The 27,837-nt window shown below is 41.5% G+C and overlaps 1 protein-coding gene across 1 annotated transcript; it reads left to right on the forward strand.

Moving 5' to 3' along the window:
* On the forward strand, positions 1–27,239 carry SLC26A2 (solute carrier family 26 member 2). The gene is made up of 3 exons (XM_003829035.5): positions 1–822; positions 17,477–18,200; positions 20,143–27,239. Exons 2-3 carry the CDS (start codon positions 17,502–17,504, stop codon positions 21,661–21,663), a joined length of 2,220 nt encoding a protein of 739 aa, XP_003829083.1. The 5' UTR covers positions 1–822; positions 17,477–17,501; the 3' UTR covers positions 21,664–27,239.
* The last annotated feature ends 598 nt before the right edge of the window (positions 27,240–27,837 follow it).

Below are 27,837 nucleotides of genomic sequence, written 5' to 3' on the forward strand. Positions count from 1 at the left end.
GACAAGGTTCCGCTATACTGCCCAGGTTGATCTCGAACCCCTGGGTTCAAGCGATCCTCCCTACTCGGTCCCCCAAAGTGCTGGGATTACAAGCGTGAGCCACTGCGCCCGGCCTTTTCATTTACATTTTAGCCTTCTGGTTACTGGAATCTTTGATGGGGAATGAGTTATAGTGAGGCAAGAGCCTCTAACATTCTAGGAGCTCTTTTCCCGTTCGGGGCCTCAATTTCCCGTTCTACAAAGGCGGGTGGGAGGGAACGGGGTCCCAAGAAGTACTGGATAAAGAGGTGGCCGATCGCAAACGCTGAGCACTTCAAAACTCTGGGCAGAGCGCTTCCGCGCCTCTCCTGCTATTTCACCCTGGCCACAGGCTAGCCGCCGAGGCCGGTCATCCGCTCTTTCCGCGGAGGAGTCAACGCCACAGAAGCAGCGGCGGAACGTCTCTAAGAATCCGTCCAGCTTGTGCTCTTCTGTCCAGGGCAGCCAATCGCGAGGAGGAGAGTAGTCAGAGGGCGGCACCCTCCCCGGTCTGGGCCGAGTTATTGGCTGGTGGTATCGTCGCTCGCCCGGCAGTACCACGTGACGGCCTCGGCCGCGGGCGTTTACACTGGCTCTGCCTCCGGCATCTCTTCGCCGGTGCGTCCTCGCCGCGCCCGTAGGTCCCGGCAGCCGGGCCCCGCCTCCTTCGGAGTCCGAGCGATGGGCGGGGAAAGGGACGGGCAGGTATAGCTCTGTCGGCGCCGCGGTGTCCACCTCAGTCCGGCCACGGTGGAAGACGCGTGCCGCGGCGCCTGGTTGCCTGCAGCGGCCCGGACCCGAGAGGTGAGAAGAGGGAAGCGGACCAGGGAAGAGGGAGGGAGCGGTGCTGGCCGCCAAGCGGTCAGCGGGCCCCTCCCAGAGTCATTCTGCCTGGGTCCCCGCGCGGTAGAATCCCAGATCAGGGGTCGCCGCCGTGGAGCGGGGCGTGCGTCAGGTTATTTCCCGGGTGGTCCGGGGCCGGGCGAGTGGCACTGCACCCTGGTGATCCGGGCCTGCCCGTCTGGCTGGCGGCTGCCCACCCGCCCTCCATCCCGCGTATCTCGCCGTATCTCGCCGGCTGCCACGCACTCCGCTGCTTTTCCAGTCCTCGTTGATCCGTCTCGAACCTAGATATCTGGAATAGGGATCGAGGAGATAGGAGCCACCACCACCTCGGACAGATGGGGAAACTGAGGCCGGCACAGGCGAGACGGCTTGGTTATCTTGGTTATTAAAAATCACACACCCGATTAAGTACAAAATCAGGACCTGTTCTTTCGGACTCACACACTAAGTTGGAATTATTTCACTGGATGGATGGAAACACTGAGAAGATAGAGAGGGCCCAGAGCCTTGCCTAAAAATACACAGCAAGTCTTTTGCAGAGCTGGGACTTGTACCCAGCTCTCCAAACTCATAGACTATCAGGCTGGGCTCCTTCCTTGCACAGATTGGGGATCACAGTGAGTTAGAAACGTTCAGAACTTAAATTGCCTTCCGGCGCCCATTCTAGTTAACCTGTTTTTTCTCCTTGTCCCCAACAGTTCTTTATGTGAAATCTACAACTAATGTGATATGCAATACTAGATTAAGCAGAACTTTCTGTTTTTGAAAATTGAATCAATAAGAAATGGAGGGCCAAAGCTGTGGGAAAGGAATGGACCCTTTAAAAACAGGAATCTCAAGGCAGGATATAGCAAGGGACAGAGACTAATAGCTGTCGTTTATTGAGTAAATGCTATGTGCCAGGCACTGTGGTAGGTAGTTGTGTTAGCCTTACAAACCAGCAAGTTAGGTAATGTTACTCCATTTTACAGGTCAGAAATTGATGCTGAGTACAGTGAAGTTTTCCAAAACCATTGCCATACGACTGCTGAGCAGTATAGCTGGGATCTGAACAGAGATCTGTTTGACTTCCAGAACACATCCAGTGATTCTCCAAGTGTGGTCCTAAGCTCACTGGTTCAGCATCATCTAGCGTGTGGAGTCCTGGATCTCATCCTTGGATTTGCAGGGGTGGTCCTAGGAAGCTAACGGCTCTCTGTATTTGACAATTATTGTACTGTAATGTGCTGCCTCCTAGGGGAAGATCTAGAGATGAACATACTCTGGGCTAGGGGTAATTTTTGAGGAAAAAAAAATCACTTTTTTTTATTTCTGATTTGACTTTTTTTTTTTTGAGACCAGGTCTCACTCTGTCATCCAGGCTAGGAGTGCAGGGGCGCGATCTAGGCTCACTGCAGCATTGACCTCGTGGGTTCAAGCAAACCTTCCACCTCAGCTTCCTGAGTAGCTGGAACCACAGGTGCACGCTACCATACCTGGCTAGTTTTGTAGTTTTTGTAGAGATGGTGTTTCACCATGTTGCCCAGTCAGGTTTCAAACTCCTGAGCTCAAGCAATCCTCCTGCCTTGGCCTTCCAAAGTGCTGGGATTACAGGCATGAGCCACTGTGCACTGCCCACACTTTTATTTTTTATTTTCCCCCGTGATTGACAGAAGGATAATCACACTTTTAGTGAATGTAAACCCCCAGGCAGATGCTTGCCAAGCTTAATTTCTTGACATAAGCTTGGTTTTGGCATGTGGGGGCGGAAGAGTGGGGTTGGAGAGTTAAGTGAGAATGGGGAAAGTAACTCCTTTTTCCTTATCATATAGCTGTTAAATTCTAATTCACTCAACAGATACTTGCTAAGCATTTATTAGGTGCAAGACATGTTCAAGACACTGAGAATACAGCTTTGAACAAAACAGAGCAAGTCAGTGCCCTCATGTGAAAGACAATTAACAATGTGTGGTATGGAATGGTGAGAAGAGCTATGGAGAAAAATAAAGCAAAGGGCATAGGAGTGCAAGGCAGGGCTGGGCCCAGGAGGAAGACATGGAAATGGCAGCAATGGCAGTGGTGCTATATATATATATATATTTTTTTTTTTTTTTTTTTGAGATGGAGTTTCACTCTTGTTGCCCAGGCTGGAGTGCGGTAGTGCCATCTTGGCTCACTACAATCTCTGCCTCCTGGGTTCAAGTGATTCTCCTTTGTCAGCCTCCCAAGTAGCTGGGATTACAGGCACATGCCACCACGCCTGGCTAATTTTTTTTTTTTCTTTTTTTGAGACAGAGTCTCACTTTGTCTCCAGGCTGGAGTGCAGTGGCGCGATCTTGGCTCACTGCAACCTCTGCCTCCCAGGTTCAGGTGATTCTCCTGCCTCAGCCTCCCGAGTAGCTGGGACCACAGGCATGTGCCACCACGTCCGGCTAATCTTTTTATTTTTAGTAGAGACGGGGTTTCACCATGTTGGCCAGGATGGTCTCAATTTCATGACCTCGTGATCCGCCTGCCTCCGCCTCCCAAAGTACTGGGATTACAAGCGTGAGCCACCGCGCCTGGCCTAATTTTTTGTATTTTTTAGTAGAGAGGGGGTTTCACCATGTTGGCCAGGCTGGTCTCGAACTCCTGGCCTCAGGTGATCCACCTGCCTTGGCCCCCCAAAGTGCTAGGATTACAGGCATGAGCCCCTGCACCCGGCCTGCTATTTTGCATATTTGTTTAACTTTTTTTTTTTTTTTTTTTGTGGAGATAAGATCTTGCTATGTTACCCAGGCTGGTCTCGAACTCCTGGCCTCAAAGTGATCTTCCTGCCTTGGCCTCTCAAAGCGCTGGGATTACAGACATGAACCACTGTGCCTGGCCTTTGTTTTATATATTGTATCTAGGAAGGGACCGATTTATATAAGGTGTCATTTGAGGTTGGGCAATGAGCAAAGGCCCCAAGGGCAAAGGCTGCTTGATATTTTCATGGACTGGTGATTGGAACACTAGTGCATAGGAGGAAGCAAGACAGTGGCAGTTTTAGGCTCATGCATAGAAGCTTATACCAATGTTTTTAGACCATATTTGGTAGGAGGTAGGGAGCCAGTGCAGATTTTTGGGGAGCATATCCAAATGGTTGACCTCATCTTGCTAATGAATGCTTCTTTTGAAGAAGAGGCATAGTGCTTTAAAAATGTAGGTTCAGGCTGAGCTCTTCCTTGGCTCATGCCTATAATCCCAGCAATTTGGGAGGCCGTGGCAGGCAGATCACTTGAGCTCAGGAGTTCAAGACCAGCCTGGACAACATGGCGAAAACCTGTCTCTACAAAAAATACAAAAAAATAGCTGGGCATGGTGGCGTGCACTTGTGATCCCAGCTACTCAGGAGGCTGAGGTGGGAGGATCGCTTGAGCCCAGGAGGTGGAGGTTGCAGTGAACTGAGATCATGCCACTGCACTCCAGCCTGGATAACAGAGTGAGACCCCATCTCAAAAATAAAAATAAAAAATAGCCAGGCGTGGTGGCTCACGCCTGTAATCCCAGCACTTTAGGAGGCCGAGGCGGGCGGATCACGAGGTCAGGAGCTCGAGACCATCCTGGCTAACACGGTGAAACTCTGTCTCTACTAAAAATACAAAAAATTAGCCAGGTGTGGTGGCGGGCACCTGTAGTCCCAGCTACTTGGGAGGCTTAGGCAGGAGAATGGCATGAACCCAGGAGGAGGAGCTTGCAGTGAGCCAAGATTGCGCCACTGCACTCCAGCCTGGGCAACAGAGTGAGACTCTGTCTCAAAAATAAAAAATTTAAAAAAAAAATGTAGGTTCAATATTAGAGGAAACTGAGTGACCATTATACAGGAACTGTATACTATTTTTGCAACTTTTCTGCAAGTCCACAGTTATTTCAAAATAAAAATTTTTTTTAAATGTAGGTTCAATAAAGTGTTTAAGGCTGAACTATGCCTGCAACTTTCAAATAGTTGAAAAACAATAACGACAAAACCCATATAAGTATGAAGAGAGAGTGTGTTAACATCTTATGAACTGTAAAATTGCTAAATAGGTGAATTGTTAGTATGGAAGTGTTCCATGTATCATTCTTTCAACTTTTCTGAAGATTTAAAAACAGCTTCAAAATAAGCAATCAAGTGACAGTATACGTTTGAATCAGGCAGGCTTGTTCAAGTCATGATTCCCCTACTTACAAGCTGTGTGTGGCTGGGCGCGGTGGCTCACACCTGTAATCCCAGCACTTTGGGAGGCCGAGGCAGGCGGATCACAAGGTCTGGAGATGAGACCATCCTGGCCAACATGGTGAAACCCTGTCTCTACTAAAAATACAAAAATTAGCCGGGCATGGTGGCAGGCGCCTGTAGTCCCAGCTACTCAGGTGACTGAGGCAGGAGAATCGCTTGAACCTGGGAGATGGAGGTTGCAGTGAGCCGAGATCACACCACTGCATTTCAGCCTGGGCAACAGAGCAAGACTCTGTCTCAAAAAAAAAAAAAAAAAAAAAAAAAGCTGTGTGAAGTATTGGAAAATTATTTCTAAACTACATATTCTAGTCTAGTTTATTTTTATTAAAAATATATTTTTAATTATTTTTTTTTCTTACACTGTAGCTCTTACCAGTCTAGTCTGAGATTTTTCCATATAAGAGAGGAGACTTACTTTGGTTGTTGACTTGTTCACATTAATGCTGGGTTAATGTTAAGACTTCAGGTTTTCCACAAACTTGAGATCTTTAGGTTGTTTTTAGGTCGACTCTAGTTTTCCTGTAATTATCTGATGTATATACACTTACAGAGACTGGCATAGGCAATCTATTAGAGGAAAAAGGTTAGGAGTCAGGATACTTGGGTTCTGGATCCATCTCTGCCTTTAAGTAGCAAATGATTTCACTAATCTGAACCTTTATTTATTTATTTTATTTTATTTTTTGAGACAGAGTCTTGTCTGTCACCTAGGCTAGAGTGCAGTGGCGCAATCTCAACTCACTGCAACCTCCGTCTCCTGGGTTCAAGTGATTCTTGTGCCTCAGCCTCCCAAGTAGCAGGGATTATAGGCATGTGCTACCACGCCTGGCTAATTTTTGGATTTTTAGTAGAGATAGAATTTCACCATGTGGGCCAGGCTGGTCTTGGACTCCTGAGCTCAAGTGATCCGCATGCCTCGGCCTTCCTAAGTGCTGAGATTATAGTTGTAAACCACTGGTACCCAGCTGAACTCTTATTTCTTACCAAAAAATCATGGCGGTTGGATTTCTTGATCTCTGTCTAGCTCTAAAGTCCTGTAATTCAGGAAAACTACCACTTAATGATTTGATCATTTAGTTTGAACTGTCTCATGGTTGGGACAGAGGGTTATGACTGCCTGGAGTCCAGGGCTCCTGACAACAGGTTACTTTTTCTACTGACCCTCACTGCCTGTGGTTTTAGATTGTGTTATGTGTTAAAAGCAGTTACTTAAACACACATACACAAACATGCATATCACACCATATTTACAACAAGTTGTGAAGCTCAGTTTTAAATGGCGTAGATTTCTTAGGAAAATCCCAGTACAGGTTGAGTATCCCTTATCTGAAATGCTTGGGACTGGCAGTGTTTCCAATTTCTGAATTTTTTTTTTAATATTTGTTTTATACTTACTAGTTGAGCATCTCTAATCTGGAAATCCAAATTGCTCCAGTGAGCATTTCTTTTGAGCATCATGTTGGTGCTCAAAAGTTTCAGATTTTGGTGCATTTTTGATTTTGGATTTTTGAATTAGGGATACTCAACCTGTATCTGATTAATATGTCATCAAATCTATCCAATGAAGCTGTCATATTTTAAAACTAAATATAACTGTTTTTAGAAAAATATTACAAAAAGAAATAAAACCTTGCTTAGATACTTCCTCCCAAAGTTGTGTGTGTCTGGGGACTTAAGAAATACATTTCCCAAGGCTGTGTATCCAGAGTATTGGAACATTCAGTGACGATTTCTTAGGAATTGAAATATAAACTGCAATTGAAAACAAAATGACTTAGCTGGGTAAAGCGGCGTGTGTCCATAATACCAGCTAATCTGGAAGCTGAAGTGGGGGATTGTTTGAGGCCAGGAGTTCAAGGCTGCAGTGAACTATGATCATGCCACTGCACTCCAGTCTGAGCAACAGAGTGAGACTGTGTCTCTTAAAGAAAAGAAAAAGAAAATTATGTAACAGGTTATATTCAAGCTACTCTTTTCCCCTTCAGATAAGAATTAGACTTTATAGCTTTATTGTAGTATAATTGACATACAATAAGCTGTACATATTTCAAAGGTACTCTCTCTATATATATACATAAAACTGTCACCACAATCAAGATAGTGAACATATCCATCAATCCCCAAAATCTCCTCATGCCCCTTTGTAATCTCTCCCTCCTACCCCACCTTACTTCCTATCCCGAAATAGCCACTGATTTACTTTCTGTCACTATAAATTAGTATAAACTTTTTTTCTTTCTTTCTTTTGGTGGAGGTGTCAGGAAATGAACTTGAGGACTGATTAGTTTGCATTTTGTAAAGTTTCTGTTCCTGAAATCTCCTTCATCTAATATTAATGTAGTGTACAATGCAGTGGCACGAAGTACGTGCACAATGGTGTGTAACCATTACTACTATTTATTTCCAAAACTTGAAATGGAAACTCTGTAACCAGTAACACCACTTCCCCCAGTACCCAGTAAACTCTATTTTCTTTCTCTATGTATATGCCTATTCTCTCTCTCTCTGTGTATATATATATTTTTGTTGTTGTTGTTGTTATTCTGTCACCTGGGCTAGAGTGCAGTGGCATGATCATAGCTCACTTCAACCTTGACCTCCTTGGCTCAAGCAATCCTCCCTCCTCAGCCTCCCAAAGTGCTGGGATTATAAGCATGAGCCACCCTGCCTGGCCCATTTTGCCTTTTCTAGATATTTTGTATAGGTGGAATCATACAATACTTGTCCTTTTGTGTCCTTTTTTTTTTTTTTAGATCCAGCTCTTTTTTTTTTATTTTTTATTTGTTTGCATCGTGTCTGTCTTTTGCTTAACATAAGGGTGTTAAGGTTCCTCCATGTTGTAGATGAAGAGTATCAGAACTTAATTCCTTTTTAATAGTCAAATAATATTGCATTTTATGGTTATACCATGCTTTATCTGTTCATCTGTTGATGGACACTTGGATTGTTTTCACCTTTTGGCTGTTGTAAATAGTGCTGTTATGAACATTAGTATACAAATATCTGTCTGAGTTACAGTTTTTAGTCCTTTGAGTATAAGCGGAATTACTAGGTCATATAGCAGTGCTGTGTTTAACTTTTTGAGGAACCACCAAACTGTTTTTCCACAGTGTTGGCACCATTTTACATTTCTACCAGCAATGTATCAAATGTATCAACTGTTTTTTTTTATTTTATTTATTTTATTTTTTAGACAGAGTCTCGCTCTGTCACTCAGGCTGGAGTGCAGTAGCGCAATCTTGGCTCACTGCAAGCTCCGCCTCCTGGGTTCACGCCATTCTCCTGCCTCAGCTGCCTGAGTAGCTGGGACTACAGGCGCCCGCCACCACGCCCGGCTAATTTTTTTTTTTTTTTTTGTATTTTTAGTAGAGATGGGGTTTCACCATGTTAGCCAGGATGGTCTTGATCTCCTGACCTTGTGATCCACGTGCCTCGGCCTCCCAAAGTGCTGGGATTACAGGCGTGAGCTACCGTGCCCGGCCTCAACTGTCTTTTTTTTGAGACGGACTCTCGCTCTGTTGCCCCAGCTGGAGTGCAGTGGCGCGATCTTGGCTCACTGCAACCTCCACCTCCTGGGTTCAAGTGATTCTTTGTGTCTCAGCTTGCTGAGTAGCTGGGATTACAGGTGTGCGGGTGTACACCACCACACCCAGCTTATTTTTGTATTTTTGGTAGAGACAGGGTTTTGCCATGTTGCCCAGGCTGGTCTCGAACTCCTGACCTCAAGCGATTCACCCGCCTTGGCCTCCCAAAGTGCTGGGATTACACGTGTGAGCCACTGTGCCCGGCCTCAAATGTCTTTTAAAGAAACAAATATTTTTGTCCAACAAAAGTCAAAGCTAATTCTTCTTGGAGAAGTTTTTGTTAAAATAACTTTTTAAAATAAAAACCATTCTGTCCATCAAAAACTTTATTAGATACTTCCTGTATGTGCCTAATTCTATGCTAGGTATTATGATAGTACACAAAAAGTGTAGAACATCTTGAATAATTTTAATCTAGTTAGGAAGATAAAGCACATATTCAACAAACGTTTATTGAACATATAAATGGAATTCAGCGGAGAAAGATACTGTAGACCTTTCACTCTGCCCCATTTATTTTTCCAATTTTGGCTTCTCTCCTGTACTTGAGAACCACATTTCTAATTGCCTGCTGGACACACCATCTGGACATATTATAAAAATCTCAAATCTAAAAAACCCAAAGTCAGATTTTTTGCTGCTTCCTATCTTTCCATTTTCTTCTCCATCTTCCTGTATATCATCCTTCCTTTTGTGTGGTCCTTCTCAGATTTCATCTTAGATTTGCCTGTGTATGTCCTTTAAGCACCACCTCTTACCTAGTTGTACCACTGAAATGGCAAACCTCCTGCCCTTTCCTGCCTTGGAAGTTAGGCCTTTGGTAACTGTAGCTTAGAGGATGAACTCGTGACTTCTTGGAATTACATAAAAACTAATCTTTCACTCCAGCCTTATCTCCTACAACTTCGCCCTTGGAACCTAGTGTGACCTTTTCCTGGGTCTTGGACTATACTGTGATCTTTCACTTGCCTGAGTTATCTTTTCCCTTTTTATTAACGTTGCAGCTTCCTACTTCACGTTGGCCTGCAGTGTATTCTCTACTCTCAGAATACTCTAAACCTTTCTGTTATGGTACCTAGAATGCTGTTTAAAACTCTGTCTTAATCCACTGATTTTGGGTAGAAATTGGGTTCTTATTCATTTTAGCAAGAATTTACTGAACCTCTACTGTATGTGCTAAGCATCGTTCTAGATAATGGAAATATAATAAGTACAAGAAAGACTGTAAATAATAGTTTTGCTTATAAGTAATATAATTTCAGAAGTCTGAAGTGCTATGAAGAAAATAAAGCCAGATAAGGATATAGGGAATGCTGGGAAGGAGGTGTTATTTTATTTGGTTGGGATGGTCAAGGAAGGTTTCTGTGAGGAGGTGACATATAAACTGAGGCCAGGCATGGTGGCTCACACCTGTAATCCTAGCACTTTGGGAGGCAGAAGTGGAAGAATTGATTGAGCCCAGGAGTTCGAGACCAGCCTGGGAAACATAGCAAGACCCTGTCTCTACAAAGAAATAAAAACAAATTAGCCAGGTATCGTGGCGTGTACCTGTAGTCCTAGCTACTTGGGAGGCTGAGGTGGGAGGATTGCTTGGGCCTAGGAGTTCAAGGCTGTAGTGAGCTATGACCATGCCACTGCACTCTAACCTGAGTGACAGAGTGAGATCCTGTCACTAAAAAAGAAAAAAGCTGAGACCCAAAGGATGAGAACATACCTGTATAGATCTGGGAGATTATTATTCTAGGCAAAGACAACTTGAGCAAGTACAGTGACCCTAAGAATGGAATCAACTTGGCATGTTCCAGCAACTGCAAAAAAGCCAGTAGGAAATAAGGGCAAAAAGGGAGGCAGTGTTCAAATCTTGCAGGCTATTAGAATATTCCAGGTGAGAGAGGATGGTAGGACAATAGTAAGAAGTGACTGGATTACAAATAGTTTGGGCAGTGGGGAGAAGATAAATATATTATTCAAGGCACAACAGACAGGATTTACTGATGGATTATATATGGGAGCATGGCATAGGGGAAAGAAAGATTGACACCTAAGTTTGGGGTCTAGGTTCTGATGCATTGTGTCTAGCACAGTGGTTAGCTTATAGTAGGAGCTTAAAATATGTGTGTAATTTAATGAAGACCAGTACCCAACCTCTAGGAGCTCACATAGAAACGTTAGCCAATCCAGCTGGAGAAGGCTTGTTGACACTTCAGGACATTCATGGAGTAAGCATGGGTTGCAGGCCCATTTAACACAGATGGATCTGAGTTTTCCTCTGATGAGTTGTTGTCTTCCTCCAAAGGATCCTTTTCCTCTCACAGTATTAACTTCTCAATCTAGGGCAAGGGCCTGGAAAGTAGCCTGTGCCATCCTGGTTGTAGGCATCAGTGAATGAAATGGAGAGGAATACAGAAGGCTTTGCTCATCCTTGGCATCCCTGGGCCTTTATAGTGCTGTGATCTTCCCTGGACTTGTCTGACAACAGTGAGTTAGAGGATCCGATGGTACTATATACATGGAGAATCTGTCTTGGTTGTACCTGTTTATAGTTTAGTTTTCTTCTTCTTTTTCTTTTCTTTTTCTGAGGGTCTCATTCTGTCACCCAGGCTGGAGTGCAGTGGTGTGATCTCAGCTCACTTCAGCCTCCACCTCCCAGATTCAAGCGACTCTCCTGCCTCAGCCTCCTGAGTAGCTGGGATTACAGGCATGCGCCACCACGTCTGGCTGACTTTTCTATTTTTAGTAGAAATGGGTTTTCATCATGTTGCCCAGGCTGATCTCGAACTCCTGGCCTCAAGCAAGCCACCCGCCTCAGCCTCCCAAAGTGCTGGGATTACAGGTGTGAGCCACTGTGCCTGGCCTAGTTTTGTTTTTCTAAAACCACCTTCAACTATTTTTTATCTGTAAAAGACAAAAGGTAAAATATTAGTTGCTTTAGTGGAAAAAGAATGAAATAATATAACATCAGACCAGAAGATATATAATTATTTGCCAAATGAGTGATATAGTAAGTGACTTTCTCAAAATCTTTCAGGGCCTATGCATTGCCTGCAGATTCAAGTCTAGCTTTCTTAACCCGGCATAAAGGGCCCTCCAGAATCCCCCTCAGGTACCTTTATGGGCTCCTCCCACTAATCCCCCATAACCATTCTCTGTTTTAAACATAACATTCTCATTTCTGATTCTTTTCCTCCAACATTAGAACTATTGCTGTTTGTGTTTTCTTCTCCCTTACCCATATTCCAAGTCTTCTTTCATCCTTTCAAACCTGACCTAGACTTCAGAGCCCAGGTTAGATATGTTCCTCCCTTGAAAACTTTCTAAACAAACTATTCTTAAACTCTTTCATATTTCTCCCCTGCTTAGATGCCATAATCATAGTAGTCAGCAGCTTCTAGTTTTATTTAGCAGTGAGTTTGTAGCATACATACAGAGGTAAACCAAAGCATGATTATGGAACTTTGTGGGTTCAGACTGGTGGCTGAATTAGTTCTACTTGTAGGACTGTTTCTGAGTGAATACATAAGTTTCTAAGAGCTAGAGATGGGAAAGGACCATGGCCATGAATGTAGAGAAAGGGAGAGTTGGGAACAACATTGTTGATATTATTACTGGATCACTTTGTGTAGCAGCTAGGTGAAACTGGAATGTGTAGCGTAGCTGAATTTTAAGGTGTTCAGAAATATCTGAAATTAGAGAAGCTAATTATAGGTAGGTGGTAGGAGTAGTACCATATTAAAAAAGGATCTTTTCTTGGGATCCCAAAATATGCATTTTATTACCTTGCTCTGTCATTTATAAGCTGAATAAATTACTAAATTGGGCCAGTCCTTTCACTTTTAACCTATGTATGTCTTTATATTTAAAGTGGGTTTCAAGTAGACAGCATATACTTGGGTCTTATTTTTTAATCCTATCTGACAGTCTCCATTTTTAATTAGCATGTTTAGACCATTCATATTTAATACGATATGTTTGGATTAAACTCTACCATCTTACTGGCTGTCTTCCGTTTGTTCCATCTGTTTTTTATGTTTTATCTTCCTTTTCTACTTTCTCTTGAGTTGAGAGTTTTTTATGATTCTATTTTATCTCTACTATTATTATTTATACCTTTTTAAAAATGTAGTGGTTACTCTTAGGTTTAAATGTACATGTTTAATCAGAGCCTATGTTCAAATAAGATACCATTTCACATCTAGTGTAAGACCTTACAGTTTGCTGAGCATGGTGGCTCATGCCTGTAGTCCCAGCACTTTGGGAGACCAAAGTAGGAGGATCACTTGAGCCCAGGAGTTTGAGACCAGCCTGGGCAACATAGTGAGACCTCATCTCTATTTAAAAAAATAATAATAATCAGAAAATTTTAAAAAGACTTTAAAATTCCCAATTCCCCCTCCCATTCTGTGTGGTTGTTGTCACACATTTATTTTGCATATGCTATAAAGTACATTCCCATTTTTGGTTTAAACAGTTATCTTTTAGAGCAATTAAACATTTTTTAATTGAAAAAATGAATTTTACTTTATCTTCATTTGTTCCATTTCCTGGACTTTCTTTGTTATGTAGAACTGAATTTCTGATTGGTGTATTCTTTTTGGCTAAAGAACCTTCCTGAAACTGTCTCTCTCTCTCTCTGTGTCTCTCTCTGTGTTTCTCTCTCTTTCCCCATCTCTTCTTCTCCTTCCCACTCCCTCTCTGTCTCTCTCCCTGTCTCCCCTCCTCTCTCTCTCCCCTTCCCCCCACATATATATGGTGCTGGTCTGCTGGCCTTAAATCCTCTCGGTGTTTATCTGAGAAAGTTTTTATTTCTTTTTCATATTTTATTTTATTTAAGACAGAGTCTCTCCCTGTCACCCAGGCTAAAGTGCAGTGGTGTGATCACGGCTCATTGCAGCCTCAACCTCTTAGGCTCAAGCAGTCTTCCTACCTCAGCCTCCCAAGTAGCTGGGACCATAGGCACACACCACCATGCCTGGCCTCTTATCTTTTGAAATATTTTTTCTAGGTAAAGAATTCTATGTTAAAAGTTATATTTCTGGGGTCAGATGTGGTGGCTCACACCTGTAATCCTAGCACTTTGGGAGGCCAGGGTGGGAGGATCACTTGAGGCCAAGAGTTTGGGAACCAGCCTGGGGAGCTTAGTAGCAAGACCTTGTCTCTACAAAAAAATTAAAAAATTAGCCAGGCTTGGTCGTGCATACCTGTAATCCTCGCTACTCAGGAGGCTGAGGTGGGAGAATCACTTGAGCCCAGGAGTTCGAGGCCATGGTGAGCCATAATTGCGTGTCACTGCACTTCAGCCTGGGCAACAGGGCAAGACCCTATTTCTATAAAAGATATATATTTCTTTGATACAAAGATACCACTCCATCATGTTCTGGCCTCCATGATTTCCAATAAGAAGTCTGCTATAATTCTTATTTTTGTTTCTGTATAAGTAATATATGTTTTTTCTTTGTCTTCAGGATTTTCTCTTTATCTTTTGTTTTCAGCAGCTTGAATATCATATGTGTAGGTGAGGGTTTTTGTTTTCTTTTTGTTTTTATATTTACTCTTCTTGGAATTCTCTAAGATTCTTGGAGATAGATTATATATTATATATATATGTATTTTTTTTTTGAGACAGAGTTTTGCTTTGTCACCATGCTGGAGTGCAGTGGTGCGATCTTGGCTCACTGCAGCCTCCGCCTCCCAGGTTCAAGCAATTCTCCTGCCTCAGCCTCCTGAGTAGCTGGGACTACAGGAGCGTGCCACCATGCCCAGCTAATTTTTGTATTTTTTTAGAAGAGACGGGGTTTCACCATGTTGGCCAGGATGGTCTTGATCTCTTGACCTTGTGATCTGCCTGCTTTGGCCTCCGGAAGTGTTGGAATTACAGGTGTGAGCCACTGCGCCCGGCCTTTTTTTTCTTTTTTTTTTTTTTGAGAAGGAGTTTTCCTCTTGCTGTCCAGACAGGAGTGCAATGGCGTGATCTCGGCTCACTGCAACCTCCAGTTCCTGGGTTCCAGCGATTCTCCTGCCTCGGCCTCCTGAGTAGCTGGGATTACAGGCGTGTGCCACCATGCCTGACTAATTTTGTATTTTTAGTAGAGACCGGGTTTCACTATGTTGGTCATGCTGGTCTCGAACTCCTGGCCTCAGGTTACTTGGATCTATATTTTGATGTCTCTTATTAATTTTGGAAATTTCTTGGCCATTATATCTTGAAATGTTTCTTCTGCCCATTCTCTCTCTTCTTTTGGTATTCTAAGTATGCATATGTTTGATACTTTGATGTGTCCCGCAGCTCTTGGATGTTATGTTACATTGTTGATATTGGGGTTTTTTTGTTTTGTTTCATTATTTAAACTGTTTCTGCGTTTTAGTTTAGCTAATTTCTGTTTATCTGTCTTTTTGAGTTCATTGATTCTTTCTTTGGCTTTCAGGTCTACTAATGATCCTATCGAAGGCATTCATCATCTCTGTTACTGTGTTTTTCACTTTTAGCATTCCTTGTTTGATTTTTTCTTACAGTTTCCATTTCTTTGTTTTACTTTCTATGTGAATTTTTATCTATATTCTTCCCAGATAGCAGCCATACTGGGCAAGATTTGGATTCCCTTAGTTTTTTCTTATGTCTCTTTTGCATATCTTAGGTTTGGAAAAACCTTTTCACCCAGAAATCACCAAGAGCTCTCCAAAATAGGACGTTGGTGCACTCAAGCTAGCTCTAGAAAGCAGGAAATGACAGGAGAGTCACAGACTGGTTGCATTGTAGAGCAAAGAGCTGCTGGGTGTATCCATCAACCTGACTGATTTTCTCAGGGTCAGTGGTCACCTAAGTCTATTCTTTCTTTCCTTATCTACTTCAGAAGACCATCAAAATATTTACTCATGTTAAACCTAAACAAAATGAATATGGGTTACTTTTACATATCTTGTGTTCTTGAATAAGTCATAGGTCCTGGATTTTGGCAGTTTGGTAACATAAGGTTTATAGAACTTCACAAGGGCCCATTTTTCTGTCAGTTCCAAAACAAGAAACTTCCTGAGTCCTTCATCTAAAATATATTGTCTCGGCTGGGTGCGGTGGCTCGTGCCTGTTATCCCAGCACTTTGGGAGGCTGAGGCGGATGGATCACCTGAGGTTAGGAGTTCGAGACCAGCCTGACCAATATGGTGAAACCCTGTCTCTACTGAAAATGCAAAAATTAGCCGGGCGTGGTGGCATGCACCTGTAATCCCAGCTACTCAGGAGGCTGAGATAAGAGAATTGCTTGAACCCAGGAGGAGGAGGTTGTAGTGAGCTGAGATTGCACCACTGCACTCCAGCCTGGGCGACAGAGTGAAACTCTGTCTCAAAAAAAAAAATTTGTCTCTATCTGGCCACAGTCACAAATGTTTGTTCATTTGTTCATTCATTCATTCAAATGTTTTGTAAGCCTGCTATCTCAGCGTTACTACATTACATTCAGATTACACTGATGAACAAGATGTCTTTCCTCCAGGAGCTAGAGACATTCCTACTTCACTAATACAAGAGTGTGGTTAGTACTCTAATGGAGGTGCAACATGCTATGGGACACAGAGGGTGTAGTATTTCATTTGGGCTAGGGGAGATTGGTTAGTGCTTTCTGGAAAAGGTAGCATTGTAACTGGGTTTTAAAAAATTATTAGGATCTTGACAGGCAAAGGGGTGGATGGCCATTCTAAGCTAAGTAAACAGCTTATGTAAAGGCACTAATTCATGAAGCATTTGGTAAACAATTTATGTTCTATTCCTTTGAGAGCCTGGTTCATTTTCTTCTCTTACTCCGGTTATTAGACTTATTATTTGTTGTTGTCCTTTCTCTTTTTCTGGCTATTTTTACCTCCTTTGTTTTCCTGTAGTTCCTCATGGTAGATCTTATGGCATTAGTTTTATAGTCTAGGACACAGAGATGAAGGATCACCTGTATTGCCTCCAAGTGGAAGTGCAGGGCAACATTATTTCTCTATTTAACCTGTGTTTCAGAGTGTGTACTTAGAATAGTAAAGTGAATCTTGCATGAATGTAGGCCCTGCCCACAGGGCAGATGACTCCATACTAGAACATAGTGGAATAGACAAAAACCTTCTACAGCATGTATGAGACACTTGGCCCATCGACCCTCTTCATGCCCTTTACATTCAGCACCCTCATATTGACTTCTCTCTCCTCTTTCCTACCAAGCAAGGGAGTACTGTTCAAAGACGCAAATGCATTCTGCCCTAGTTTCTTTTTATTGCTAAAAACATTTATCTTTACCCTGCAACCTACTTTTTCTTCTATTTATTTTCAACATTTAGCAGGTTGTTTAAAAAGCGACCAAAAAATAAAAAAGGACCATCTTCCTTGTTTCAGGGACTGGTAGGCAGGGGTTAAGGTTAAGGTAGGGGTTAAGACCAGATCCTATTTTGCAGTCTGCCCGGGAGGTGAAAAACCTGGGAAGAAGACCGCTGGTAGCATATGTATGGAAAGGAGACAGGCTGCCCTTACATCTTTTCAGGAGGAAAAACTGCCAGGGGGAGCCTGGCATATATGGAGAAGAATCCTTAATGGTTTATACTCTTGGGAAGTCCTATACCCAGCCAGTTATTTGCTTTGACTTGGCTGTTTAAGGTCTGGTTCTGGTCTTTTTTTTTTCCCCTAACCAAGACAAATGAGGCTCAATTAAGGAAAAGGGACATAAGATACCTATTCCAAAACTGAATTCCTTTTAACTCTCATGAAATGACAAATAGAATTGTTAGTATATGTGAGCACTGAGAATTACTTTATTGATGAACACTGGTATTTTCTCTGGTGTAGGAAGCTGAACCATCTATCTCCAGAAATGTCTTCAGAAAGTAAAGAGCAACATGACGTTTCACCCAGAGACTCAGCTGAAGGAAATGACAGTTATCCATCTGGGATCCATCTGGAACTTCAAAGGGAATCAAGTACTGACTTCAAGCAATTTGAGACCAATGATCAATGCAGACCTTATCATAGGATCCTTATTGAGCGTCAAGAGAAATCAGATACAAACTTCAAGGAGTTTGTTATTAAAAAGCTGCAGAAGAATTGCCAGTGCAGTCCAGCCAAAGCCAAAAATATGATTTTAGGTTTCCTTCCTGTTTTGCAGTGGCTCCCAAAATACGACCTAAAGAAAAACATTTTAGGGGATGTGATGTCAGGCTTGATTGTGGGCATATTATTGGTGCCCCAGTCCATTGCTTATTCCCTGCTGGCTGGCCAAGAACCTGTCTATGGTCTGTACACATCTTTTTTTGCCAGCATCATTTATTTTCTCTTGGGTACCTCCCGTCACATCTCTGTGGGCATTTTTGGAGTACTGTGCCTTATGATTGGTGAGACAGTTGACCGAGAACTACAGAAAGCTGGCTATGACAATGCCCATAGTGCTCCTTCCTTAGGAATGGTTTCAAATGGGAGCACATTATTAAATCATACATCAGACAGGATATGTGACAAAAGTTGCTATGCAATTATGGTTGGCAGCACTGTAACCTTTATAGCTGGAGTTTATCAGGTAAGCAGCAATGAAACAATTGGTTATTTCTAGAAAAGTAATCTAGTACATGAAATCTCATATCTCTAAGGGATCTGAGGAATCACAATAATTAAAGGTATCATTTATTGAGAGTTCAGGATATATGAAGGGTAGAGGCAAAATTCAAACCCTAACCTGACTCCACAGGTAATATAAGGCTGGTTCACTGGACCTCCACCACCCAGTACAACTCCTTAATTTTACATGTCAGAAAATCTTGGCTTTGCTTGAGATTATTTGTGGCTGGTTATTGGCAGAGTCAGCATTAGCAGTTAGGCAAGTGGGTAACAGAATGGGGTTGAGAGTGCAGGAGTTTCTCACTTTTTTTTTTTTTTTCTGGAGACAGGGTCTCACTCTGTCACGCTGGAGTACAGTGGCACTATCTTAGTTCACTGCAATGTCCGCCTCCCTGGCTCAAGCAGTCCTCCTACCTCAACCTCCTGAGTAGCTAGGACTACAGGCACATGCTACCACACCTGGCTAATTTTATTTTATTTTATTTTATTTATTTATTTATTTATTTTGTGGAGAGAGGGTTTTGCCACGTTGCCCAGGCTGGTTTCAAACTCCTGAGCTCAAGCAATCCTCCCGTCTTGGCCTCCCAAAGTGCTGGGATTATAGCCATGAGCCACCACACCCAGCCTCAAATTCTAAATGTCTCTTGCCTTCCATTAAAATTGCTGATCTATTGAGCAACTCTTACTAAAGGTAGTGGTTGTCTTGGATTGTTGGGGAGGGAGGGAAAAAGTTGGGGACCACAGTTTCATATTATCAGCCAGGAGAAAGGATAAGAAATCAAATTCTTGAGTCTCCCATAGAATCCACTAATCTGTCATTATCATCATGCCCCTGGCTTTTGGCATCCAGGAGTCAGTGCCAGGATTAAACCTTCTCTAATGCAGGCATTTCAAACCAACAAGGGAAGGGGAAGAGTAGCTCACTTTAGTTGGTGCTCAGATGAGTGGGGAGGGAGAGTGAAGATGGTGTGAAGATGAGCTGTCTACTCATATATAATGGTAAATAATAAGTCTACTTACTTATTTATTATTTATTCATTTATTTATAAAGAGAGAGGGTCTCTCTATGACCAAACTCCTGGGCTCAAGTGATCCTCCCAATATTGCCTCCCCAAATGCTGGGATTACAGGCATGAGCCATCACGCCCAACCAACTTTTGCCTTTTTGTTAGTATGTCCCATCAAGAAGGAAGAAGGCATAACAATTCTGAAAACTTATTAGACAGAGGAAAATATAAAGAAGTAAAAATGCAGAATTTTTATTAATATGGGAGACAGTGTGGCATAAGTACATATATACTGCATGAGAATGGTTTCTTAGTATGAGGTTAAAGATAAGTCTACAATAATTTTTAAAGTGTGATTCTACTTTGATGTAAATCTAATTTTTTGTTTTACCAATTAAAACTTCACTTGTACACTTGCTCTTAGCCAAGAGGCTGAGAAGCAGTAAGACTTCACTTTTACAGTAGTGATTTGTAATTTAAGGAAAATACATGGTTTCTTAACTAGAAGAATTTTTTCCAATTTGAAGTTTTCTTGTGGATCCTTGAGAATGTTTTTCTTTTAAAAGAGGTCTGTTCTTTGTGATGGGAAGAATGAAAAAAAAAAAAGAGGTATGAACCTTATTCAAGTTTAAGAAATGTATGAAAAGAAAGAAATCCAAAGTTCCTGTCTCACCTGGGTTAATAAGTAACAGTGTGACCTTGGGCAAGTTGCTTAGCCCTTTAAACATAATTTTCATCTTTGTAAAATGAGAAGATTGATATATGATTGTGTTTATTCTAGCTCTGACATTCTGTGATGCTCTGATGATATGTCTCCATGCAAGAAATGTCAGGATAATATAAAATTTAGAAGTTCTTTTCCATTTATATTTAACACTTCTATATCCTTCCTTCCAGGTAGCGATGGGCTTCTTTCAAGTGGGTTTTGTTTCTGTCTACCTCTCAGATGCCTTGCTGAGTGGATTTGTCACTGGTGCCTCCTTCACTATTCTTACATCTCAGGCCAAGTATCTTCTTGGGCTCAACCTTCCTCGGACTAATGGTGTGGGCTCACTCATCACTACCTGGATACATGTCTTCAGAAACATCCATAAGACCAATCTCTGTGATCTTATCACCAGCCTTTTGTGCCTTTTGGTTCTTTTGCCAACCAAAGAACTCAATGAACACTTCAAATCCAAGCTTAAGGCACCGATTCCTATTGAACTTGTTGTTGTTGTAGCAGCCACATTAGCCTCTCATTTTGGAAAACTACATGAAAATTATAATTCTAGTATTGCTGGACATATTCCCACTGGGTTTATGCCACCCAAAGTACCAGAATGGAACCTAATTCCTAGTGTGGCTGTAGATGCAATAGCTATTTCCATCATTGGTTTTGCTATCACTGTATCACTTTCTGAGATGTTTGCCAAGAAACATGGTTACACAGTCAAAGCAAACCAGGAAATGTATGCCATTGGCTTTTGTAATATCATCCCTTCCTTCTTCCACTGTTTTACTACTAGTGCAGCTCTTGCAAAGACATTGGTTAAAGAATCAACAGGCTGCCATACTCAGCTTTCTGGTGTGGTAACAGCCCTGGTTCTTTTGTTGGTCCTCCTAGTAATAGCTCCTTTGTTCTATTCCCTTCAAAAAAGTGTCCTTGGTGTGATCACAATTGTAAATCTACGGGGAGCCCTTCGTAAATTTAGGGATCTTCCCAAAATGTGGAGTATTAGTAGAATGGATACAGTTATCTGGTTTGTTACTATGCTGTCCTCTGCACTGCTAAGTACTGAAATAGGCCTACTTGTTGGGGTTTGTTTTTCTATGTTTTGTGTCATCCTCCGCACTCAGAAGCCAAAGAGTTCATTGCTTGGCTTGGTGGAAGAGTCTGAGGTCTTTGAATCTGTGTCTGCTTACAAGAACCTTCAGACTAAGCCAGGCATCAAGATTTTCCGCTTTGTAGCCCCTCTCTACTACATAAACAAAGAATGCTTTAAATCTGCTTTATACAAACAAACTGTCAACCCAATCTTAATAAAGGTGGCTTGGAAGAAGGCAGCAAAGAGAAAGATCAAAGAAAAAGTAGTGACTCTTGGTGGAATCCAGGATGAAATGTCAGTGCAACTTTCCCATGATCCCTTAGAGCTGCATACTATAGTGATTGACTGCAGTGCAATTCAATTTTTAGATACAGCAGGGATCCACACACTGAAAGAAGTTCTCAGAGATTATGAAGCCATTGGAATCCAGGTTCTGCTGGCTCAGTGCAATCCCTCTGTGAGGGATTCCCTAATCAACGGAGAATATTGCAAAAAGGAAGAAGAAAACCTTCTCTTCTATAGTGTGTATGAAGCGATGGCTTTTGCAGAAGTATCTAAAAATCAGAAAGGAGTATGTGTTCCCAATGGTCTGAGTCTTAGTAGTGATTAATTGAGAAGGTAGATAGAAGAATGTCTAGCCAATAGGTTAAAATTTCAAGTGTCCAACATTTCCCAGTTCCACAGTGGGAAATTTTGCACACTTGAAATTTTAACCAAGTGGCTAGATATTATTCCTCCTTTGAAGCTAATGGCATTTGTATATACACACTGCAGCAGAGCTTGTAGCTGGACAGAGTCAAAAAGAAGAAAATACGGTTTCAGGCTTTCTTGCAGATATGAAGTATTCTTGGAATGCAATAAGTATGTACTGAACTGTACTGTAAAGTAGCTCCAAAACTTAATTACTCTCCTGTTTTAGGGGTTATACATTTGGACTGTGCATTCTCCAAGAGATGAAGCGGTGAAGTTGGGATTTACATTGGAAGTGCTGTAGACTTCTTTATGTGGCTCAGTGGAGAGAGGGAAAGAATGTTGCACCTGCTCTAGTACCATAGGTCAAGAGGCTTCTGGATCACAAAGTCATAACTAGACAGGTTTGTTCTTGTAGTTTTCTATCCCCAGTCTTTGCTCCCCAGATGGCAGTAGTTTTTAGTAGGAAAGTGCCATTCCTGTCCTTAAGGCACAGTCTCATCAGAAGTCTAATACCTGGGCAGGTTTGTAACATCCTGAGAGCCAGCCTGACATTAGACAGAATACCCTTTGTAATACATTGGAAATTTTTACTCATGCCTTTTTGTTTAGGATAAATAGGTAAGCACAAAGAGCTCTTCAAAATCAGAAAAAACAATAGGAGTCCTTCCTTGTCTTTTCTGTGATCTCTGTCCTTGTTTCTGAGACTTTCTCTACCATTAAGCTCTATTTTAGCTTTCAGTTATTCTAGTTTGTTTCCCATGGAATCTGTCCTAAACTGGTGTTTTTGTCAGTGACGGTCTTGCCAGTCAGCAATTTCTAACAGCATTTTAAATGAGTTTGATGTACAGTAAATATTGATGACAATGACAGCTTTTAACTCTTCAAGTCACCTAAAGCTATTATGCAGGAGGATTTAGAAGTCACATTCATAAAACCCAAGTGCTATGGGTGTATTATTCATGATAGCTGGTCCACAGGTCATGAATTCAGGAGGAATTTGCTTTCAAAAAGCAAGAATGTCCAACACTGAAAGTTTATAGTTTTATATTTGGACCTTGAAAGGTAAGAAAAAACCAGGTTCTCCAAAGTTAGGAATAGGGAACTAATTTATGAAACAGCCATCTTTAAAAAAAAAAAAAAGTAAACTGCAAAAGTACAAAATCATTTTTCAATCTGTTCCCAGTTTCTAAACAATTTCAAATATTTATGAGAAGCAAACCCTATGTGTAGGGCATCTGTTGGAGTGGGATGCTTTTAGACATATATTAAGTATGTACATGTTTAATATGTATATTTAAAATGCATATATATTTTATTATATCTATATTATCCTATATAGATATATGTAACTTAGCTTTATTGTTAGCTCCATAAGCTGCCAGTGTTGCTTTTCTGTTGGTAGAGCTCTCCCATTTGGTGACATGGAAAATACCTTTCCATTATCACAACAAAGCAGTTGCTCAGTAGAAAGTCTGGATTTCTGTCTTATAGGTGATTTCTGTCTTATAGGTGATTATAATCAAGTGTAGGCTTCCTGAATTTTGACATCCTTTTAGAACTTGGGTCTGGAATTCCAGAAATGTTAATTGCTGCTTGTATTTGTTCTTGTTTGTTTTTAGCCAGTATTTGCCCTTTCTATCCAGCCTTATGAATAATAGCAGTAAAATCACAGTATCTTGGTCAGTCTTTATTTTTTTCCTTTTTTCTTTTTTAAGAGACAGTCATCCAGGCCAGAGTGCAGTTTGATCATAGCTTACTGAAGCTTCCAACTCCTGGGCTCAAGTTATCCTTCCATTTTGGCCTCCTGAGTAGCTAGACCATAGGTATGCATCACCACACCCTGCTAATTCTTTAAATTTTTTCTAGAGAGAGGGTCTCACTGTGTTGCCCAGGCTGGTCTCAAACTCCAGGCTCAAGCAATCCTTCAGCCTCAGCCTCCCAGAGTGTTGGGATTACAGGCGTGAGCCACTGCACTTGGCCCAGTTATTTATTTTTAATCTCTCTTGCCCTTCTCCCAAGGCAGGCTTAAGTTGAGACTATTATAGGTGTCTAATAATCTGTAACAGAGTAATGAGTACATGCTTAAGATGTTATAATTAGCCAACACCAACACAGCAAAAAATATAATTCCAGCCAAAGATTTTGGAAAATCCCTCAGAAGGAGGGATAACAGGATTTGACCTTTACCAGCGATTTCTGTCCATATGTGGATGTAAACAGTTCTGGAACGTTATGCATGCAGTTAGCGAATCCTTGAATTATGTTCTGGTTTGTACTTGTCCCATCCATCCAAACAAACAAGAGATTCTGCTTTTGGTAGCCATCTGTAGAAACATTTAAGATGTCACTAGAATTTACATTTCATCCTCTCTACTTGGGTTGAGGTTGCCTATACTTGCATATTGTTAAAATGTTTTGGTTGCTGATATTCAGAGGAATGAAACCTGGAACCAAAGCCTAATTTGCCGATAAAAAAACTGTTTTTGGCCAGGTGCAGTGGCTCATGCCTGTAATCCCAGCACGTTGGGAGGCCAAGGCGGGTGGATCACCTGAATTCAGGAGTTCGAGACCATCCTGGCTAACACTGTGAAACCTCGTCTCTACTAAAAATACAAAAAATTAGCGGGGCATGGTGGCACGCACCTGTAGTCCCAGCTACTCAGGAGGCTGAGGCAGGAGAATTACTTGAACCCGGGAGGCAGAGGTTGCAGTAAGCAGAGATTGTGCCACTGGACTCCAGCCTGGGTGACAGAGGGAGACTCCGTCTCAAACAAACAAACAAAAAACTGTTTTCATTTGCTCTCTTGACCAAAGGATAGGACTTTAGTTCATTAAGCATTATTTTAAACACTATATTGATACAAAAATATCTTGCTTACTCTAAACTTTAGAGTCTAAATGAAGCTTTTTCTCAGTACAAAATTCTGAGTATCATAAAATGGTTATTTAATTGAAACGTAGTGTGGTATACTCTTGATGGTTAGAACTCTTACAGCCTTATTTATTTTTAAATTTGTTACAGCCAAAGGGTTGGAGTGTGCCAGTGCACAGGTAGACTAAGGAAAACATTATAGAGGAGCGAAGGGAACAGACCATTGAAAAGACTATTATCTGACCAGTGGAGGCAGAAAAGAGAGGAACCCGGTTGAATAGGATCCAATCCCTGGTTAGCCTCCACACAATAATAGGGAGACAAGGATTAGGAGCCATACCTCCGAGAGCAAGGTCTCTTTCTAGAGCAAATTTCTCTTTCTAGAAGGGGAGGGTCACAGGGTCACAGATTCACCAAAGCTGAAAGGGCTGAGGAGCTCATGGTAGCCTGGGTTGACCTACTCTGGAGCACGGTGTCTTCCTTCTAAACTGAGTGACTGTAGTACTATCTGTGCCTCTGATGGTAATAAAACTGACAGATGTCTATTTTTTTTTTAAGTAGGACCAAAGGAAAACAAGATTTAGATAGTCTGACTTTGCTTTTGAACAACAGACATTGCAAGTCAAAATTGTTGTCAAATTTACATATGGTAAATGATGAACTTTAAAAATGTGTCCAGGTGTTAGATGAGTTCATTAGACTCTTTTAATGCTAATGGCTAGTACGTTTTAACAAAACAGCAGTTCTCTGCTGCAATATTCCCATAGTAAGTGGTCATTTAAGAACATGTTAGGGTTAGCCCTGATCTGAATATAGAAGTGAGAAAAGGGCTACAGTGCATTTCTTGGTAACTTAAATTGAGTCTTGAAGTTATAATGATCCATTCGAGTTCTGTGATCCTTATTGTTCTTAATTGTGTTTCTCTATGTATTGTTACAGATGAGCCATACGTTTCTTTGTATCAATGTAGACATGACTTCAGATACCTCTGAGGACCTACCCAGCAGTCTAGGACCCTGGGCCAAGTGCTGGGACTATGGTACTAAATCCAGTAGATGGGCTGTGTAGCAACTCTCCCAGGGAACACACTAGGGTACTTAGGGAGGTGCTTTGTGGAGCATGTTGAAGCTTTGAGATCTGAGCAGGAGGCAGTGATGTCCCTGGTCTATTCAGGGAAAGATTTCAGTGTGAAATGGTAAACATCCAATTGACAGGATTTAGATTTTGCTTAGTTTTTCTGCTTTTTAATGTTTCTATCCCCCATCTCAGTGTTTTCTTTATCCATCCCAGTGATGCCTTATTTGAAACTGGGCTTAAACTGCAAAAAGAATGAAGTTGGATTTAGGGAGCTGTTAGATCATTGAGTGGTGTTGAGAGTGAAGTTTCACTAGCAGTGAAGTTTCCTTGAGCCTAAAATAAAAAGAAAAAATTAAAAAGAATCAGTTTTTTAAATTAAAAAAATAGAAAGCTGTTAGGCTTCTAATTTGTGGGGGTTTTTTTGTAAAAACAGTTTAGATAATCCTGAATGCAATCATTAACTTGGTTGCTAATTACAAGAATGAAAATTATAATGGAAAAGGACAAAATAATATACCAGCTGGTTTGTTATTATAGTCCGTGTATTAAAATACTATTGAAATACGTTAAAGGTAAATTTTTAAGGTTTAAAAAAAATTTAGTAACTTACAGGGATGGAGAATTTAGATGTCAGAGGTGGGGAGATTTATTTTTATAAGGTAATTTTTATCCTGATAAGGACTTAAAAAAAAGTTTTGCAACTGAAATTTTAAAGTAAACATGTTAAGTACAGTTAAAAAGTAAAATAAGCATTATAGTAAATAGTGGATTCTCTGGTGTGTATTTTTTATCTCAGTGTTGAAAATTGGAAAAGAATGGACTGAAGTCTAAAAACTGGAATAATGAAGGACACTAAATGCCTTTATTGTAGATACTATGTTTGTAAGTCTATAGCTAAGCAACTTAAGCCAAAAAGGTCTTTCAACTGAAGCTTTAATCAACTTATTTTGGAGATGTTCTCTTCCCTTATCTCATGCGCCATCCCTAAAATAATAAGATACATGGGATCAAATAGCCCTTGCCTTTTCAACACAAATCAGTTGGAAAATTATGGTTTGAGTCCTGTTGCTGCCATGGCTTCTGTTTCTCAGAAATGAGTGTGTATGAACATACCAATCTATGTAATAGGCTACCTTTTTTTGTCTTCTTTGGAACTTTGTACACAAACCAAGACAATATCAGGCTGACAGGTGAATGAACTTAAATTCTCAGTCTTGTCTATTCACCAAAAAAGTATACTGCCTGTTTTTTCTTTAATTATTCAAGGTTGATGACTTTTAGGAACATGTTTTATACTGTATTTTTTAATTAAAGCAAGTGCCTTGATGTAATTCCATGTAAATCATTGCTTAACCCTCTTATGGGATGAGGATGAGTTATTAATGTATTGCAGCCTACTGGAAAGGAGGGGGAGTTGGTTAATAGCAGATACTTTTCTTCTAGAAGCTTATGTTTTATGCTGTTTATTATGTAAGATCCTGTATGTGTTGAGATTTAGAGGTTTCATTTATTTTGTCTGCTAATAAATTGTTACTCTAATAATACATTACTCTGTATTTAAATTATTTAAGTGCAAGGAGGGTTCTGACTAAAACACATTTAGGCCCCAGTGAGTTTTAAAATACCATCTGTTGGCCAGGCTCAGTGGCCCACACCTATAATCCCAGCATTTTGGGAGGCTGAGGCGGGTGCATCACCTGAAGTCAGGAGTTCAAGACCAGCCTGGCCAACGTGGTGAAACCCCGTCTCTACTAAAAATGCAAAAATTAGCTGGGTTTGGTGGTGCACACCTGTAGTCCCAGCTACTCAAGAGGCTGGGGCATGAGAATTGCTCGAACCTGGGAGGCAGAGGTTGCAGTGAGCCGAGATCACACCACTGCACTCCAGGCTGGGTGACAGAGCGAGACTCTGTCTCAAAAAAATACATAAATAAAATAAAATATCATGTGTTAGGCTGGGCGCGGTGGCTCACGCCTGTAATCCCAGCACTTTGGGAGGCTGAGGCAGGTGGATCACGAGGTCAGGAGTTCAAGACCAGCCTGGCCAAGATGGTGAAACCCCGTCTCTACTAAAAATACAAAAACTAGCTGGGCGTGGTGGCAGGCACCTGTAATCCCAGCTACTCGGGAGGCTTGCGGCAGA

The sequence above is a fragment of the Pan paniscus genome, chromosome 4, assembly GCF_029289425.2.
Source record: "Pan paniscus chromosome 4, NHGRI_mPanPan1-v2.0_pri, whole genome shotgun sequence".
Lineage (NCBI taxonomy): Eukaryota > Metazoa > Chordata > Mammalia > Primates > Hominidae > Pan > Pan paniscus.

Coding starts and splice junctions, on each gene's coding strand:
- SLC26A2 (XM_003829035.5), top strand. CDS start 17,502: ATGTCTTCAGAAAGTAAAGAGCAACATGACGTTTCACCCAGAGACTCA. Junction 18,201..20,142: donor TTATAGCTGGAGTTTATCAG/GTAAGCAGCAAT, acceptor CCTTCCTTCCAG/GTAGCGATGGGCTTCTTTCA.